Below are 18,539 nucleotides of genomic sequence, written 5' to 3' on the forward strand. Positions count from 1 at the left end.
ATTACATTAGTTTTATATTATTTTAATTGTAGCTGCCTTTATAATCTATTTTGCTAGCTGTATTTTATAATTTATTTCCCAATGGTTATTTCCCCAAGTGCATATTAAAGCATTTATTTGAGTTGAAAAGTGACATCAGGCTTCTTCAGACAGAAATTAAGCCTGATTTGGTTGATTGATTTGAAGATCGAATCGGTTATATAGTAAATATTTTCTGTAAATTGAATCGTCAAGTCTGCTATTTTAAGGTTTTGACAAAAAAAATTATGTATGTGTGCATGTGTGTATTACACATATATGTGTGTATTCATATTTATATCTATATCTATAAAATGTATGACAGATAAAGGCACTTTATAAAAAATTATGTTGGGGCGCCTGGGTGGCTCAGTCGGTTAAGCATCCGACTTTGGCTCAGGTCACGATCTCGCGGTCCATGAGTTCGAGCCCCGCCTCGGGCTCTGGGCTGATGGCTCAGAGCCTGGATCCTGCTTCCGATTCTGTGTCTCCTTTTCTCTCTGCCCCTCCCCCATTCATGCTCTGTCTCTGTCTCAAAAAAAAAAAAAATAAAAACGTTAAAAAAATTAAAAAAAAATAAAAATAAAAAAATATAAAAAAATATTATGTTAATGAAATCATTAAAATTAATAATGTTTTCACTCTCCCAAACCTTCTGAGTATGATCAGTTAAGCAAGTTCCTAAAAGTGAAAAAAACAACAGATATAATTAACATATTTGATAAGTCTTTGATATAGTTGATAACTTATCCACTAAGTCTTGGCAAAGTTTTCTTGATATACTTGCCATAATTGACAGAATAACTTTAGCAATGGAGTTAAAAAAAAATTGTTTTGTAAGTCAAGTGACTTCCAAGTGACTTTCCAAAGTGGTTACAACATTTTACATTCCCACCAACCGCTGCCTGAGGGCTCCCTCTGCTCCACATCCTGGCCAACACTAGTTATTGCCCACCTTTTCTTTCTTTCTTTTTCTTTCTTTTTCTTTCTTTCTTTCTTTCTTTCTTTCTTTCTTTCTTTCTTTCTTTCCTTTCTTTCTTTTCTTTCTTTCTTTCTTTCTTCTTTCTTTCTTTCCTTCCTTCTTTCTTTCTTTCCTTCTTTCTTTCTTTCTTCTTTCTTTCTCTTCTTTCTTTTCTTTCTTTCTTTATTTCCTTCCTTCCTTCTTTCTTTATTTCTTTTCTTTCTTTCCTTTCTTTCTTTCAAATGTTTATTTTGGGGACAGCACAAGCTGGGGAGGAGCAAAGAGTGGGGACAGAAGATCCAAAGTCAAAGTCGAAGTCTGAAGCTCAAAGACTGAGCCACCCAGGCACCCCGCCCACCTTTTCTATTAGAGCCTCTACGGCCATTCTCCCAGTTATGAGTGGTATCTTGTGGTTTTCACATGCATTTCCCTAATGACTCATGATGTTGAGCGTATTTTCATGTCCTTATTGGTCATTTGCATGTCTTCTTTGGAGAAGTGTCTAATTAAGTCTTTGCCCACTTTTAAATTAGGTTATTTATCTTTTTTTTAATGTTTATTTTTGAGAGAGAGCATTAGAGAGGGGCAGAAAGGGGGGAGGGGGACAGAAGATCCAAAGCGGACCAGCTGCTGTCAGTACAGTGTCCGCTTCGGATCTTCCGTGGGGCTCGAACTCACAAACTGCGAGATCATGATCTGAGCTGAAGTTGGACGCATAAACAACTGAGCCACAGACGCGTCCCAGGTTATTTGTCTTTTTATTGTCGGGTTATAACGGTTCTTTATATATTCTGGGCACTAAACCCCTATCAAATATATGATTTGCAAGCATTCCTCTCGTTCTGTGAGTTGCCTTTTCATTTTGGTAAAATCAAAACTTACTGAGATAAAATTGACATGCAAAATTGTGTGAAGTGTCATTTTCTTTTGGGATGTCTTTATCTGGTTTTTGTATCATGATAATGTTGGCTTCATCAAATGAGTTGAGAAGTGTCTCCCTTCTTTACTATTTTTTGGTAAGAATTTTAAAAATTGGTATTAATTTCTCTTTTTTTTTAAAAAAAAAGTGTATTTATTTATTTTGAGAGAGAGAGCACGCGCACATGAGAGAGAGTGAGGGAGGGGCAGAGAGAGGAGAGAGAGAATTCCAAGCAGGCTCCCTGCTGTCAGCACAGAGCTGGACAAAGGGCTCCATGTCAGGAATCATGAGATCTGACCTGAGCCGAAATCAAGACTTGGATATTAACCAACTGAGCCACCCAGGTGCCTTATGTATCAATTTATCTTTAAATGCTTCATAGAATTCACCAGTGAAGCTGGTTGGACCTGAGCTTTACTTTGTGGGTATTTTTGTTTGTTTTATTTTGTTTAATGTTTATTTTTGAGAGAGAGACAGAGAGACAGAGACAGAGCATAAACAGGGGAGGGGCAGAGAGAGAGGGAAACACAGAATCTGAAGCAGGCTCCAGGCTCTGAGCTGTCAGCTGTCAGGGCTGGAACCCACGAACCGGGTGATCCTCACCTGGGCCAAGAGTTGGACGCTTAACCGACTGAGCCACCCAGGTGTCCCTTGTGGGTGGTTTTACAATGACCGTTTCAAGTCTTTTGTTTTAGGTCTGTTCAGATTTTTATTTCTTCTTGACTCAGTAGTTTGGGTCTTTTCAGGAATTTCTCCACTTCATCTAACGATCTAATTTGTTGTTGACAGTATTCCTTCCAAACCTTTTTTCTTTCTCTGAAGTCAATAGTGATGTCCCCTCTTTCATCTCTGATTTTAGCGATTTGACTCTGCTCTCGATTTTGCTCAGTTAATCTAGCTGCAAGTGTGTCCATTTTGTTGATCTTTCGAAGAACCAGCTTTTTTTAAGGATTTTATTTTTAAGTAATCCCTGTACTCACGTGGGGCTCGAACTTAGCCCTGAGATCAAGAGTCGCACGCCCTTCCTACTGAGCCAGCCAAGCGCCCCAAAAGAACCAACTTGTGTGCGTGATTTTCTCTACGATTTTTCCATTGTCTGTATCATTACTTTCTGCTCTAATCTTTGTTATTTCCTTCTGTTTGCTTCGAGTTTAGCTTGCTCTTTTTTTCAGCGTTTTATGGTGGAAGCTCAGGTGATTGGTTTGAGATCGTTCTTCCTTTTTAACGTAGACATTTACAGCTAAAATTTTTCCTCTGAGTACTGCTTTACTACTTCTCATAAGTTCCAGCATGTTGTATCATCATGTTCATTCATCTTAAAAAATTTCCTAATTTCCCTTGTTATTTATTCTTTGATCCATTTGTTAGTTAGGAGAGTGTTGTTTAATTTTCACTATGTATCCATTTCCAGAATTTCTTTCTGTTATTAATTTTTAATTTTTGTTATTATTTTTACATGTTTACTTGTTTCTTGAGAGAGAGAGAGAAACAGAGAGTGAGCAGGGGAGGGGCAGAGACAGAGGGAGACACAGAATTTGGAGCAGGCTCCAGGCTCCGAGCTGTCAGCACAGAGACCCACGTGGGGCTTGAACTCATGAACCGTGAGATCACGACCCCGGCCAAAGTTGGACACTTAACCGACTGAGCCACCCAGGCGCCCTTCTGTTATTAATTTTTAAGATTCACTATATTGTGATTGGAGGGCATGCAATTTTAATCCGCTTACAGCCTAGTCTGTGGGCTACCCTTGACAATGTTCCGCGTTCATTTGAGGAGAATATGTGTTCGGCTGTTGTTGGCTGGGGGCTCTATTGATGGCTGATAGGTCTGGTTGGTTTATAGTGTTGTTCCAGTCCTCTACTTCCGTGTGGATCTTCTGCCTTCTTATTCTACCCCTTATGGAAAGAGGAGTATTGAAGTCGCCAACTGTTACTGTCAAATCGTCTCTTTCCCCCTTCATTTCTGTTCGTTTTTTTTCCCTTCACGTTATCGCCTTCTGATGGATGGACTCTTTTATCATTGCAAAACGTCCCTCGTTATCTCTAGTAACATGTTTTGTTTGAAAGTCTATTTTGTTCACGAACAAGCAAAGGGACAGGGCACCTGGGCGGCTCTGTCATTTAAGTGACCGACTCTCGATTTCAGCTCAGGTCATGGTCTCGTGGTTCCTGGGATTGAGCCTTTTCCGTCAGACTCTGTGCTCACAGGGAGGAGCCTGCTTCAGACTCTCTCCCTCTCTCTCTGCCCCTCCCCTGCTCAAATGCTCACTTGCGCTTGCTCTCTTTCTCTCTCTCTCTCAAAATAAATAAATAAATAAACATGAAAAAAAGGCAAAGGGGAAAAAAATCAGAGAGAGAGAGACAACCCAAGACACAGACTCTTAATTACAGAGAACAAACCAATGGCGACCAGAGGGGAGGTCAGGGGCGGGGGGTAGGTGATGGGGATTAAGGAGAGCGAGCACTTATGATGAGCCTCAGGTGATGTACAGAAGTGCTCAATCACTATACTGTATACCTGAAACCAACTTAACACCGCAGGTCAACCAACTGGAATTAAAATAAGAACTTAACAAAAATAAAGTCTATTTTGTCTGATATTAACAGAGTCACTCTAGTTTTCTTTCGGTTGCTGTTTGCATGATGTATCTTTTCCCTTGCTTTTCAACCTGTTTGTATCTTTGAATCCTAGTGTGTTTCCTGTCGATGGTATATAGTTGGCCTTTGTTCAGTTCACGTTTAAAAGAGGGACGTTACGCTGGTTAGAAGCTCCACGTGCACGGGTAAGTTTGAGAGTCGGTGGCCTTTCCCACTTGTGATCTAACTGGGCCATTTCACTGGGAGGCTCCCAGTGTTCGTGTCTTTGGGCTCCTTCCTCTTGAGAGTGTGTGTTCATGGAGGAATCCTCCCATTTCCTGCCTGGATCCAACACGCTGCTGGGCTTCGGGGGCGCTGAGCGGAGGAAGAAGGTGGAGGTTCAGTTCCGTATGTTAACTTTCACTTACGCCCTGGTTTTCAGTACAGCGATTTCCCCTCAGCTGTGCTTGTAACCCCCTGGTTTGCTCTCTCCCTCGGCAAAACCCTCTGATCTGTCCAGTGGAAAGGGCCAGCCGCCTGGGGGGACAGAACTAGGGACGCGATCTCAAGCTCTCCGTGTCCAACACTTCCAACCCTGTCTCCTTTTACAGCCTTCAGTCACTCCCAGGATCAAAAGGGACCTGGAGCCACCAGCCATGGGTAGGGGGGCGGCGTGGGGCTCTGCAGTGCCAGTTGGGTCGCTTGTTCATTTCCCTCCCTTCTGGCTCAGGAACAGGGTTTTGATGAGACAAGTTCCATTTTGTTGTTTTGTTTTGCTGTTCCTGTGGTTATGGCCCTTCCCCCTTCTGTGACCCTATACTCTCATTTTTAGGGGCTTTGGTAGGGAGTGAGGTTAACTTGTATGACCGCCTGGTCATCTTAGTTGGAGGCCATCCTCTTCTATATAAGGCTTTGGCTTAAACCTATTCTTTTTGCTGCATTTTCAGAATTCTGTCTTCTAAGACTCAGGGAATGGCTTCTAAGGGAATGGCTTCTAAGCAGACGCGGTAACCTCGGGCTTGTAACTGCACCTTCTAGTTTCCTCACCTGAATAATGGAGGTGCCTATCAGTCAGGATTCTCGAGTGCAAATGACAGAAAGCCAGCATGATCTGGCTTCAATAAAAACGGGGCTTCATGTTCTCATCTAAAGGAAAAGTCTAGGGGCAGCTGGGTGGTTCAGTCAGTTCAGCGTCCGACTTCAGCTCAGTTCATGATCTCCCAGTTCGTGGGTTCGAGCCCCGCGTTGCGCTCTGTGTTGACAGCTCAGAGACTGGAGTCTGCTTCAGATTCTGTGTCTCCTTCTGTCTCTGCCCCTCTCTCGTTCGTGCTCTGTCTCTCGCTCAAAAATAAACATTAAAAAATTTTTTATGAATGAATGAATGAGTGAATGAAAAGTCCAGGGAGAAGGTTCTTAGGCAGGCTGTCTAGCCTTGTTCCAGGCTCACCTCCTACCAGCTCGGCAACCCTAGAGGGAAATGCATCTGTTCGTCAGTGGTCCATGCAGAAATCCCGGTCCTGGGCTCCTCTTGGAACTCAGAGCAGGATGTCTGACTGGCGGCAGGGTCAAAGGGGCCCACGTTGGAGGAAGGGGGGAAGAAGGAGTTAGCTTCCAAAAACCACATGGAAGAGAGTGAGCAAGGAGGGGTAGACCCTGCCAAGGAGCATGGTGGGACTGATTCCAGAAGGAGAAGGAACAGATGCTGGGCAGGTGAAAGTAACAGGTGTCTACTGCAGGGAGATCACACCAGCCTTACAGACTTGACGTGAATTAAAACCCTCAGCTCAGGGGTGCCTGGGTGGCTCAGTCGGTTAAGCGTCCGACTTCGGCTCAGGTCATGATCTCGAGGTCCGGGAGTTCAAGCCCCGCATCGGGCTCTGTGCTGACTGCTCAGAGCCTGGAGCCTGTTTCAGATTCTGTGTCTCCCTCTCTCTCTGACCCTCCCCCGTTCATGCTCTGTCTCTCTCTGTCTCAAAAATAAATAAACGTTAAAAAAAAAAAAGGAAAAAAAAACACCCTCAACTCGATGCTGGGAACCTTCAAACTTTAGTTGTTGCTGCTGCTGTCATTGTCACTGTGCACGGGAGACTTTGTGACTTGGCTTTTTATCCTTAAGAACGAATTCCTGGGGCACCTGGGTGTCTCAGTCGGTTAAGCATCCGACTCTTGGTTTCAGCTCAGGCCATGACCTCCTGGTTCATGAGTTCAAGCCTGCTGTCAGCCTCTGCGCTGACCGTGCGGGCCTGCTTGGGATTCTCCCCCTCTCTCTGCCCCTCCCCCACTCGTGCTGTTTCTGTCTCTCTCCAAATAGATAAATAAACTAAAAACAAAACAAAACAAAACAAAAACAAAAACCGGGGCCAGGAAGAGGCACGGAGTTGTAGTTTCCTCCAGCCCCTGCGACAGGCAGTGTCTCCTCTCACCACATTCGCCTCGTCCCCTTATCAAGTCAAGCCAAGGCCCTGTTCCAACCTGCCACCTATGGGTCTCCTATCCTGGCGTCATTACGTGGAGCGTGGGGGTCCTTCAATTCACGCTGTCTGCTCAAATAAATCATAAACTGCTGGGGACGAGGGCCTGGATCTCACACGCCTTTGGTTCTACCCCCTTCCTCTCAGGCCTCTAATGCAAATCTGGGCATTCAGCAGGATCCAGGAAGTGCCAGGCAACCGAGGAGGCTACTGGTACCACGGCCTAGAGGACAGGTCGCAAGCCTGTCGGAGGATACCAGATCATGGAACATTCGGACAATCTCTGTCAGTTAGGAATTGAGCTTAATTGCTAGCGACTGGCGGAGACCGTGTGTGCCCCCAAAGCCATACTCCACTATTTTTTAATAACAGAACGCCGATGTTTTAGAACCCCGGTTTTAAAAATATAAATCTCAATACTTTTACTTCATAGCAGGACTTTAAAGGAAATTTTGTAACCTATTCAAAAATCCCTTCCCCTCCCACCCTTGGATTATTATTGTTTTTCTCGTGTGTGTGTGTGTGTGTGTGTGTGTGTGTGTGTGTGTTTAAGAGAGAGAAAGCGCATGAGTGGGGGAAGGGAAGAGAGAGAGGGAGAAAGACTCCCAAGCAGGCTCCAAGCTGTCAGCACAGAGCCTGATGTGGGGCTTGATTTCGTGAACTGTGAGATCATGACCTGAGCAGAAATCAAGAGTTGGACACCTAGCCAACTGAGCCACCCAGGCGCCCCCTCCCTTGGATTATTGTGAAACAAATCCAGACATCATATCATTTCATCCATAAAGTCAGTATGTAAAGGTGGTCTTTGAACACACACACACACGCAGCATAAAACACGATACCTTTATCACCCATAAAAAAGCAATGATGACTTCATGATAATTTCTTCATCATATATCCATTCATTGTTTACATTTCTCCAGTTGTCTCCTAATTTTTTAAGAGCTGACTTGTTCCAACAGTTTCTAAATATAAAAGATTCATACATTGCATCAGTAGAATCCCAATTTTACTCAAGGGGGGGGGTAATACACAATATTAGACATCTATGTCCGTGTAACTAATTATACACCAAACTTAGAAGCTTAATACAACTGATCATCTGTTTCAGTTTCTGGGGGTCAGGGATCTGGGATTCCAGAAGCCTGAGCTGCAGTCATTACCAGCTTGCGTGAGTCTGTAGGAGCCGCTGGTTCAGGGCTTCAATTCCCAGCCATGTGGGTCTCTCTCTAGGGCACCTCAAAGCCTATCTGGGCTTCGCCCAGAGAGACTCAAGACTGAAAGAGGCAGCAAGGGAGAGTGCACTCAATGCAGAAGCTGCTGTCTTCCACTCAGTCTCAGGACGGAAAACCCCCTTGGCTGTTTTACCCGTTGTGCCCTTGTGCTCCACCCCCCATCCCTCTTGCCTAGCTGCCCTTCCTACCCCCCCTCGCCCCCCCCTCCCGCCCCCGTGTCCCTCCCCGCCCAGCTCTCTTGCTTCTGGAGAACACGTCAGGTCCCCGTCCGCTTCCCTGTCTCCCTCTCTCTGTTTATCCTCTGTACCCTTGCTATGCCTCTGATGCCGGACATGGCCCCAAGCCACCATTCAACCTCCCTTCCCACCACGACCTCCAGGCCAGCCAGAATCCTTCACCTTCCCCTCTGACCCGCTCCCCACTCCCCTCCTCTCCGCCCCAGGGCAGGCTCCTGGCCTCTCTCCTACCTGGACTGCCCAGCCCCCTTCTCCCTTAATACTGTTCCTTCCCGTCCAGCCAGGCCCTGATCAAGCCCCCTCCTCCAGGAAGCCCCTCCCTGTGGTTTGTGGTGCTTTCAGGACTTTTAGTGCACCTTGCCTGAAAGTTGGGTTGGGGAGGCGGGGTCAGGAGGGATGAGCCGCCTCCCCCGGCCCCGGACTTTGCGGTGGGCTTGGTAGAGGGGCTGGCACGGAGGTAGTGAGCGTGTAGGCTTGGCTCCCTTTCCGTCCTGGGGGCTCTTTTCCCAGAGGGATCACATGGAAGAGGTCTACCGCCCTCTTCTCTGGTTTCCCACCCGCAGAACGGGGGCCCTGGCTCCCGCTGGGACTTCATCTTTCCCACGTGATGCAGAGAGGAAGGATTGTGAGGTGCATGCAGGGTGGCCTTGTTCTGGCCCGACTGTCCCGAGGCGGCCGGGTCTCCAGAGTCCCTCAGCTCCTCTCCTTTTCCAAATCTTGTCGTACAGCCTCCTCGGAATTCTGGAGCCCCATTTTGACCTTCCAACAAGCCCCTGCTTGCTTCTGCAGCCACTTCTGTCGCTGGCCACCCCGGCCGAGGGCGCGGTCAGGCTGACAGGCCCTGTCTCCGGAGATGGGCACGGAAGGTCAAGGCCGGTGACTCTGGGTGGGGCCGCTTCCCCGGGCTCGGCGTTCGCTGGCCTCGGGGTTTTCTCTTCCGCAGCTGCCGGGCCCCGCGGGCGGGGCGGAGGGTCTCCGGCGGGAGAGACGCCCCAGGCCCCCGGGGCCAGCCCCGCCCGGCTCGGGGGGCTCACGCGCCGAGGGCCGGGGCAGCCCGGGAGCTCGGGGGCTGCCGCGCGAGGCTCCGGCGCCCCCTGGTGTCCGAGGCAGGGACGGCCGCCGCGCAAGATGGCCGGGGGTGGGCCACGCCTCTCTCCGCGCGCCCTCGATCTTTCGCCCCCCCGGCCCCGGGAAGAGCCCTCCCGACTCCTGGGTGGGCCACTTCCGTTTCCGCAGACGACGGCCGGGATCCCCCGAGTGCGTGCGGCGGGGAGCTCGCGGGCTCCAGGCTGCACGCGCGGCTGGGCCTCGGGGGTCCGCCCCCCCCCCACCTCGACGGCCCCGCTGCACCGACGAACTGGGTGCGCTTCCCGCCCCTCCGAGCGGAACGGCCTCTGCGGAGTGGGAGCGTCTGGGTTCTGTCCCCATTCCCGGTAACTGTCGCTCCGGTGATTTATTTGCTTCGCCAAGAAGTTGCTGCTCTACCTAGAGGCTTCCAGGGCTTGCGCTGCCCAGTAGGCAGCCACGAGCCACGTGTGGCTATCGAGCCCTTGAAGAGTGGCAACCGAAGACACCGATTCTTCATCTTATTTAGTTTCAATTACATTTAAAAACGAGGCGTGTAAAATTTTTCTGTAACGCAACTTTGTCTTGGTAGGATGACGTGCCCCCTTTCAACGTCGAAAATGCAGTATCCAAATTGAGATGCGCTGGGTACACTGCACACTGGATTTCAGAGTTCGTGCAAAAATGAGAACGCTGAATATTCATTTTTAAGTAGTAATTACACACTGAAATATTTCGGATATGTTGAGGTAAATAGAACATTAATTTTACCTTGTTTTAAAAGAAATACGGCTACTAGGAAGTTTTGTGGCTTTTTTTTTTTTTTTTTTAATGGTTGAGAGAGAGCGCAAACAGGGAAGGCCAGAGAGAGAGAATCTCAAGCAGGCTCTGCCCTGTCAGAGCCCAAGGGGGGCCTGAACTCACAAACCGACCAGCTACCCAGGCGCCCATAGGAAGTTTTAAATTGTGTCCCTGGCATTCTAATTCTATATTTGCTCTAGGGAGTGGGTTGGGCTAACTTGGCGTTTTGCATATTGTGACTCCTCGGCAGCCCCAGTGAACCGTGGGGATGTGTGTGGGCAAAGACCTGACCTTCAGGGCCCAAGCCCGTGGGAGTGATCGCTTGACAGAAATCACAGCGTTAGGCTCACTGGGTCAACCTGGAGGCATCTCACAGGGGCCCCCAATGGCGGGAGGAGGCTCACACAGACACTGGTGCCCGCGGCCCCCACGGGTGTGGCACCGGGCTTGGCACAGTGTGAACACACGGAAAGAATACTCGCTTAGGGCCTCAAGACTTGGCCAGCATTGCTTGGGCCACTCGCTATCTGTGTGCTTGTCTCTTGGTGCCTCACAAGCAGCTCCTGTGAAACGGGGCCAAGTCCGGGTCTACTTCCCTAGGGCCTCCCAAGGCCAGGGAGAGGATGTAAGGGAAAACCCTCTTCAGCCAAGGCTGAGGTCACCATTATCTTTGCGTTATCGCCGGAGGAAGGCTTTATGGAAGACTTTCACGCATTTCTGGAATGATTTGTTACCAGGACACAATTCTTTTGAAATCTTTAGAACTGCGTCTTTAAAAGCTTCGTTCCACACATTTTAAGTGCGTATTAATGGACTAGAGCAGGCACTTGATTCACTGTTTATAGAACTGAAGAGAACAGAATCTGGGCTGAAGCTTCTTAAAGGGAGCTGCTTGTTGTGTTCTTAGCTGGGAGGGGCCACAGGAAGTGAAGCGAGCGAGACCCAAAGGTTCCTTCTCCTGGTTAATCATCAATGGCTGACCGGCCAGGAGGGACATTTCTCTCGTAGGGAGCCCAAGTCTGACCCTGCCTGCCCTGACCACTTGACATCAGGTCCTAGGAGCCGAAGGGAAATATCCCTGTATCTTTAGCCTACCATTAAATCCCTTGTCAGGGCAACCCTTCAGTTCTAAGAAGTTCTGAATGCACAAACCCTACACGAGGCGCAGGGGAGCAGGGCTGGCCCCAGGTGGATCATGCTGGGTTCATCTGGGGATCTGGCTCTCCGAGAAGCCTGTGGGCGCCTCATAAACAAGTCTGCTCAGTCTATCAGGCGGCTCCGGGACCTCTGCAGAGCCCGGGATTGTGGGATCCACAAAAACTTTCTTTGCCCTGGTTCCGGGTGGGGAGCAAGAAACACCAGGGTCTAGAGTCACGGGAACTCATTCCCTGGGATAGAAAGCAGGCTTCTGAGATGGCAAGAGAATTTAAGGGGATAAAAAGTTCTGGGGCTCTGAGCCCACAGTTCTTTTCTAGGACAATATACCTCAGAAAGCCTGGGTCCCCCATCCCAGGAAAGGGGAAATGCCTTAGGCAGGCAGTGGAAAGTCAGCTGCTGCCTGGGAAGCAGCTGGGCTTGGGCTAGACTGAGGCGGAGGCAAGAGTGGCACTGGGTGAGATTACTGGGGAGCAAGGGAGGGACCCAAACCCCCAGCAAGTGCACTGAGACGCCTCAGGGAGTTTTTAAAGCAGCTCCCTCGCGTGAGGTGGATAGACTAGACCATTCATAGGACTGATACATCTCTTCTCCTTTCAAGTGAAAATGGATGTTCTAAACTCCCAAAGAAAGCCGTTTGGGTCCCCAAACTGTCTGATCTTGAAACATCAGTGTTTCATGGGTTGCCAGAATATCCTCTCAGGACACCATATCCCGATATATTGTAACCATATCCGTATTGTTTCAGAGACTGGACGGAATTCTGAGTTGCAGACGGGTGGGAGTCAGAACTTACCAGTTGAGGCTCATTTTAAAGACGAACCGGAGCGGGGCACCTGGGTGGCGCAGTCGGTGGCGCAGTCGGTTAAGCGTCCGACTTCAGCCAGGTCACGATCTCGAGGTCCGTGGGTTCGAGCCCCGCGTCAGGCTCTGGGCTGATGGCTCAGAGCCTGGAGCCTGTTTCCGATTCTGTGTCTCCCTCTCTCTCTGCCCCTCCCCCGTTCATGCTCTGTCTCTCTCTGTCCCAAAAATAAATAAACGTTGAAAAAAAAAAAAAAAAAACCAACGAACCGGAGGCCAGGCCAGCAGAGCTCAGAGACCCCGGAGCTAGTGACTGAAAAGGCGGGAAGGGAACTCAGAGCACTGGTTGACCCACTACCCCCGGCTGAGGGGTCAGTGAGCATCACCTGCAAACCTGTGGAATGTTTTGCTTCTGAGCACTGGAGGCATGTTGAGGGCTTCCTTGTCCCAGGAGAGCTTAGTGTGCTTACTCCCAGCAGAGCACCATTCCTAGGTGGCTTTACCCTCCCTCTCCCGGGCAGATATAAAGCTCGACCTACTGGAGAACACATTAGGATTCAGTGAGGAATAAAACTTTTCTGGGGAAAGTGAGGAAGCAGAAGAAAACAGAAGAGGGCTCGGGGAGTAAAAGCATGTGACCAAGTCTTCCCTTTGTCTTAAATCCGGCACAAGACCATTTTCCAGGAGACTAGGCAACATCGCCACCTGGTGGCCATTGAGGGCGCATGCTTTAGAAAGGAGTAGAAATGCTGCGCCAGGGCTCCCCTTCTGATGCAAAGCCCACCGTGCCCACCCTTCCCTCACCCCTTCCGGGGGGGGGTACAGTGGCATTTGGCACAGCGGGGCACCTGTTTAGGCAGCAGGAAGCTACACTGCCTGTGACTCCAGGCCAAGTGGACACCCTTCACTCGGCATTAGCTGACAGTGTCTAGAAGGTTTGGGCTGACGAGCAAAATGGAAGCCATGTGTGCTGATCCACATGAGGGCAGGTGGGGTCTTTTAGGCTCCAAGACCTTCGAGAAGACATGGCCTTTCAAGGCCTTCAAGGCTGTGAAGAAGCCTCACAGCCAGCCCTGTTTGTAGTCATCAGTCACCTGCTACTCCAGGCACTGAGGACTCCGCGGAGGTGGGGGCCTCCTACTGTCTATAAAGGCGACACTCCTTTCCCAAACTAATCCAGTCATCTGCCTTTGTAAGAGCTTCTCAGTCAATGGCGGGGGGAGGTGGGGGGGGGAGCTTCTCAGTAAAAAAAAAAAAAAAGAGAAAAAGAAAAAGGAAAAGCCAACTTCTGCTGCTCAGTCATCAGATGAACAGGGAGAGTGTTTTTAAAAGTAGTCATGGAGGCTATTATCTTATTGATCAAAGTCCAGCCATTTGCCAAGGTATATACACATTTTATTTAAAAAAGTTTACAGTTTTCATTATACACAACTATTAAGAGGTTATAGTCAGAGGAGGCATTTGTCCTGTTGACAGAAGTGCCCGCTAGATCATCACAATGCAAGGAAAAAGGTGGAAGGGAGGAGATAGGGCAAGGAAAAAAATAAGCGATAAAAAGCTTAGATTTCAATTAAGGGCTGGTAAGTCCCTTTTATCTCTTCAAGTATCACACAATATGTACCAAATACAATCAGTAAATAATGGCCATTTCTTCCCAAGCCCACAGCCAAGACAGTATTTGCTGAATGGAGTCCTGGCCCCTCCTCAGGTTGCGTGGAGAACCTGAACAGCCGAGGGCCGCTAACTCCCCCTCCCCAAGGGGCCTCCACGCCAATCCCTGACGGAACCACCAAGGTGTTCAGTGGCCAGAGAAAATAGGAACATGGATTTAGAAGTCCAGAGAAATGCAGGTCTTTGCGCCCAATCAGAAAGGATTTGATTTTAGTCAAGGCGGCTATGAACCCGGTTAGGAAGTTGATGAAATAAAAAAGAACTCTTGCTAACTTTTGTTAATGGCTTTCACTCTTCTAATTGAGTCCCTAGAACATAGAAGGGCCGTCTGCCATTCAAAATCAAACACCGGTTCCCAGAAAGCTGGGGTCTAGAAACTTCACCCATGAAGGCTAGCAGAGGACCTGTCTTTCATGATTCTCAGCCATCATAACAGGAGGCCTAATAAAAAGCAAGTGTCAGGCCAAGGCCGACCAGGGCTCGAGAGAGCGTTTCGAGGGGAGACACTCCTCAGGAGCCTAGATCAGCCAGTTGGCAATGAGAACGGCTTCTCAAGTGGAAGAACAATGTTAGGTACTGGAGACAGATACGGCAACTTCTGGTAACGATCTCACTAGTATAAAATGCTGGTTGAAACCGCACAGGAACCTCAGGGAAGGCGAGAAGGTTGAAAGCACACGAGCAAACTGCCAGCATCTAGCTTGGCTACCACTGAATGCAACCCACCAGGCCCGCGCGCTGGGGCTGCAGGACAGCAGCGGTCACGTGCTGCGGGCTGCGGCCACCTCGCTCGTCGCTTTTGGCGCGAGCTTGAGCTCGGCCATTTGAACAGGGGCAGAGGATGGCTTGCGCTGGTCAAACCACAAGGTAAGACTTCAGAATGAACCATGGGTACGCTAAGAAAGGGAGGGAACCTGCCAGAAGCAACTCCGACCTACGACCACCACCTTTAAAAGCAATAATGTTCAGCCTTTCTGAGGGGCTCTGGGTGCTTTTCTGAGCATTATGATGGGAAACCTGGAAAAGCTTTTGGTGCCGTGACACCCCCTGCCTTACTGCATCTCATCTATTACTGGGGGCCCAGAGTCCTCTGATTCACAGCCAGGCCTCCTTCTAGCTCCCGCTGTACCTAGAAGCATGGTCTCCGCCTCCAGCCTCCCTCTCCCAGGTACAGGAAGGGACAAAAGTTAGCATAGAAAGGGATTCTGTCCGACTTATCAAAAACCGGTTTCTCAGAGGAGAGGGAAAGCCCCACACAGAGCCCAAAACATGCACGGGACCAAGGTGAGCGCCCAGAAAGGACAGATTTGCACAGAATGAGAGGGTACAGCGTGATTTGGGTAGCAATTCCAGGAGCCTCCTTGTGCTAACAGGGAGCCTCATCACATCTTCATCAGACAGACTTGGATGGACAAACACACACGCACACATGCTACAGCCATGCTACACTCAGATCTGCTCCTTAAGCCCTGCAACCTCCCCAACACGTCTTCGTCTGAGAATTCCACACCACCAGGCTCCCAGTGCCAGAGCGCTCCGTCGGCGGGGAGCTGTGATGTCTTTTTATTCGAGAAAAGCGGATCTAGTTGGGGAGCAGAGCTGTGGCTCACACACATTCCCCTAAACTTGGCTCTACTAGCTTGTTTTTTGTTTTTTGTTTTTTTTTTGACAAGATTAAAAGCAATTATTATCTGGACATTATTATTTTTTTTGAAAGGTAATTAGAACACTATTGTTTATACAATATTGAAAAAATACAATTTTTTATTGTTTGAACTCAAATCACCACCCAGCACTTTAAAGCCTACCCTAAGTCGCACCTACAATTTAAACGGTTATAGCACAAGCAAGCTGCTAATTCAGCAGGTAAGCAGGTTAGTGCCAGCAGAGACCCTCCCTCCCCCAAAGTAATGAGAAGACAACGCGCTAGAAAAGAGTTAAAGCACACCATTCCATGTTAAATAGTTAACACTACCCCTCCAACAAGCCACAAATGCTAGATAGATAACTCAGTACGGTTAACTAACCACAGCCCTACATAACTGCACTTTAAAAAAAATGTCTTTTTTAAGGAAACCTTTTGCTTCATGCCCGTAATTAACATAAGTAAATTCTTTGTCTTTTATTTAGGAAAATAATCATGCTAAGAGCAAGTTGTACTTTATATAGCTTTTTAAAGAAAAGACTGATTGTGCTTTTTGAATAAAAAAAGACAGGGTATCTTCCAACCTCACTGACTCAAACCTTGTGAAATAGTTAGCACTTCTAAACTAAGACACACATCAGAAAGAAAAATCATCCCTGTGGGACACTCAAAAATTGTCTTGAGAAAGTTTTAGGATTGGCTAATTCTGCTATTGTCCTATTGGTTGTGGCAAAAAAGGGATACAGACTTGCTGTCTAAAGTTCTCCAAATTCAGCAGGCAACACTCCTGTTTGAAGAAAACCCTGCCGGCAACCTGGACCTATGGTTAGCTGAGCAAACATCTGATTAGCAGGCATTTTCAACTGTCTGATTTCCTCTTAACGCTTACAGGAGAGAACATTTTCCTCCTTCAAAACCTGTTCTACCACATCGCATTTCCGAATCTTCCCTCCTATCCAGTCACACTCTGAAAACAGCGGTTTTTTTCCCATGCAGAGTCACTCTGGGTACAAGGACCTTTATTTGTTCCAATTATTACTCATTTTAAATTTAGAATGTGTGTTGGGTCTAAAATACCCATTTCCCACTCCCACAAGCAGATGATGACCAGGCCGCTGCCAAGAGCGGCAGCAGAAGAGAAAACAAACCCAAAACATGAACGAGAGCACCCAGGAGTCACAGCCACCAGACGGGTCTTCTTGCGAGTCTAATGGTCCACTGAGTGGCTGCCCAAGGAGGAGGCCATCTCTTGGTGAAGATTAAATTTGCACCTTGTCTAAGCACGATTCTCACACACACACACACACACACACACACACACACACACACACCAAAAAAAAAAAAAAAAAAAAAAAAAAAGCCCCAACCACAACAACAACATAAAAACACCCACAACCACCCTCCAAATTAAAGCTCTCAGTCCAGGGTAGCAGTCCCAAAGTGGCCAACAGGATGGGGATGTGACTCTGCACGTGTTGGATGAGACGAAACAACTTCTCTTCTCCTCCTGTCCTGTCCTCTCAAAAAGGTATGGATTATAAGCTCTACCCCCAAGAAAAAGAATCAGGTTCAGAAAACACTTCCAAAAGGTTCTCCAAAGCAAAACACTTGCGGCTGCGGGGCCTGGTAGCGAGAAGGGCAGGAATCTACATATAAAAATGTACTTAAAATCCAGAGTCAAAAAATTGTTGTTAGGTTTCAATACTCCAATTAGCTCCCTGTTTTAAACTGTTACTCCGCGGAAACGGGGCCACCAAGGCTTCCCGGGAAGGAGCGGTTGGGGATCTGCCGTGGCGGCTCTAGGTGATCCCACAGCAGGTGCAGGCCTTCCTCCCCGCCCAGTTCCTCCCGACCGTTTTGAAAAAGCGCTATATTCTATGTTCACGTCCAAGAGCTGGTTGGTTTGGTTTGTTTCTTTGGAACCATCAATAAAAGAAGCCACTTTTTCCTGTTATTTTTACTCACGTCTATCTATCAGAGCGGCTGTTTCTTTCGACAGTTCAGTAGCACACAGGCTGACTTGGCCAAATGGACTTATGAATGCATGCATTCGGACCGCATATTGCTACCAAAATGGAATGTGGGGATATGCTATGCACCTCAGGTTGAGAAATGACCAGGAAATCAAGATCTAAAGGGTGATATATAATATATATATATCAATGCTATTATTCATAAAAACCTTGTTTAGTAATAAAAAAAATTGCTTTGTTTAAATATGAATATTATAGTCTGCTTCTCATGGTTAGGAAATAATAGTCTTTCTGAAAAGCAGGTGCTTTTTCTACTACAACTCCATATCCTGGGCCTCATCTTCCGAAAAGTCAGACATAGAACTCTCCGACGAGCTGTCACCGGTGCCCTCTTCCTGCTCTTTCAGTGCTTCCTCCGTCGCGTATTTCTGGATGTACTCTGCACAGAGGGTGGGGAGAAAGAAAACACAGGGGTAGTGAGCAGGCAGGCACGCGCTTCAGTGACCCCCAAGCTGGCGAAGTCCCAGGGAAGTTTGAGCTTTCCTTACCTGCCAGGGGGCGGGGGGAAGAAAAGAGGCCAGTTCCTATGGTCACTAAAAACTAAAGGGAAAATCCCTCGGAAGACGTCTTTGGAGTTCGTGCATTCTGCCCCCTTAGTAAGGGAGGCAAAGCAGGAACCTGACTTGCAGAAATCTGAATCTCCATCCTAGGACTCCCTTGGGCCATCACCTCCCAGGTGGATGTGTACAAGGCAGCCGGCCACCCTGGGTCTTGGCCGCAGGGCACGGGAGAGCCGGCAGACATCCGGGATGGTGTGGGTGCGAACCGGCCTCCGGTTCTGCTGCCGGGGCGCCCTCGTTCTTGCCTTGTTGGGGTGTCCACGTGCTTGCACTCCTCCAAACTTGCAGAACTGGGGAAACGTGAACCTCACGCTTTCTCTTTATCTCCGTGTTAATAAAACTATTCACCTCCCAGGTAGAACAGGACTAGGTATGATTCCATGGTAATTTAT

General features: G+C 48.2%; 1 protein-coding gene across 5 annotated transcripts in view; it reads right to left on the reverse strand.

The window, feature by feature from the left end:
• Positions 1 to 13,616: 13,616 nt before the first annotated feature.
• UBE2H (ubiquitin conjugating enzyme E2 H) overlaps positions 13,617 to 18,539 on the reverse strand; it is a 104,187-nt gene continuing 99,264 nt past the window's right edge. For all 5 annotated transcript variants that reach the window (XM_047094473.1, XM_047094471.1, XM_047094472.1 and 2 more), the window contains one exon: positions 13,617 to 17,966. In XM_047094473.1, coding sequence (XP_046950429.1) covers positions 17,842 to 17,966 — 125 coding nt within the window. In that variant the 3' untranslated portion in view covers positions 13,617 to 17,841. The remainder of the gene's footprint in view (positions 17,967 to 18,539) is intronic.

This window comes from Lynx rufus, unplaced genomic scaffold (assembly GCF_022079265.1).
Source record: "Lynx rufus isolate CCGP_SWC_20201006 ecotype Redwood Valley unplaced genomic scaffold, mLynRuf1.p SCAF_4, whole genome shotgun sequence".
Lineage (NCBI taxonomy): Eukaryota > Metazoa > Chordata > Mammalia > Carnivora > Felidae > Lynx > Lynx rufus.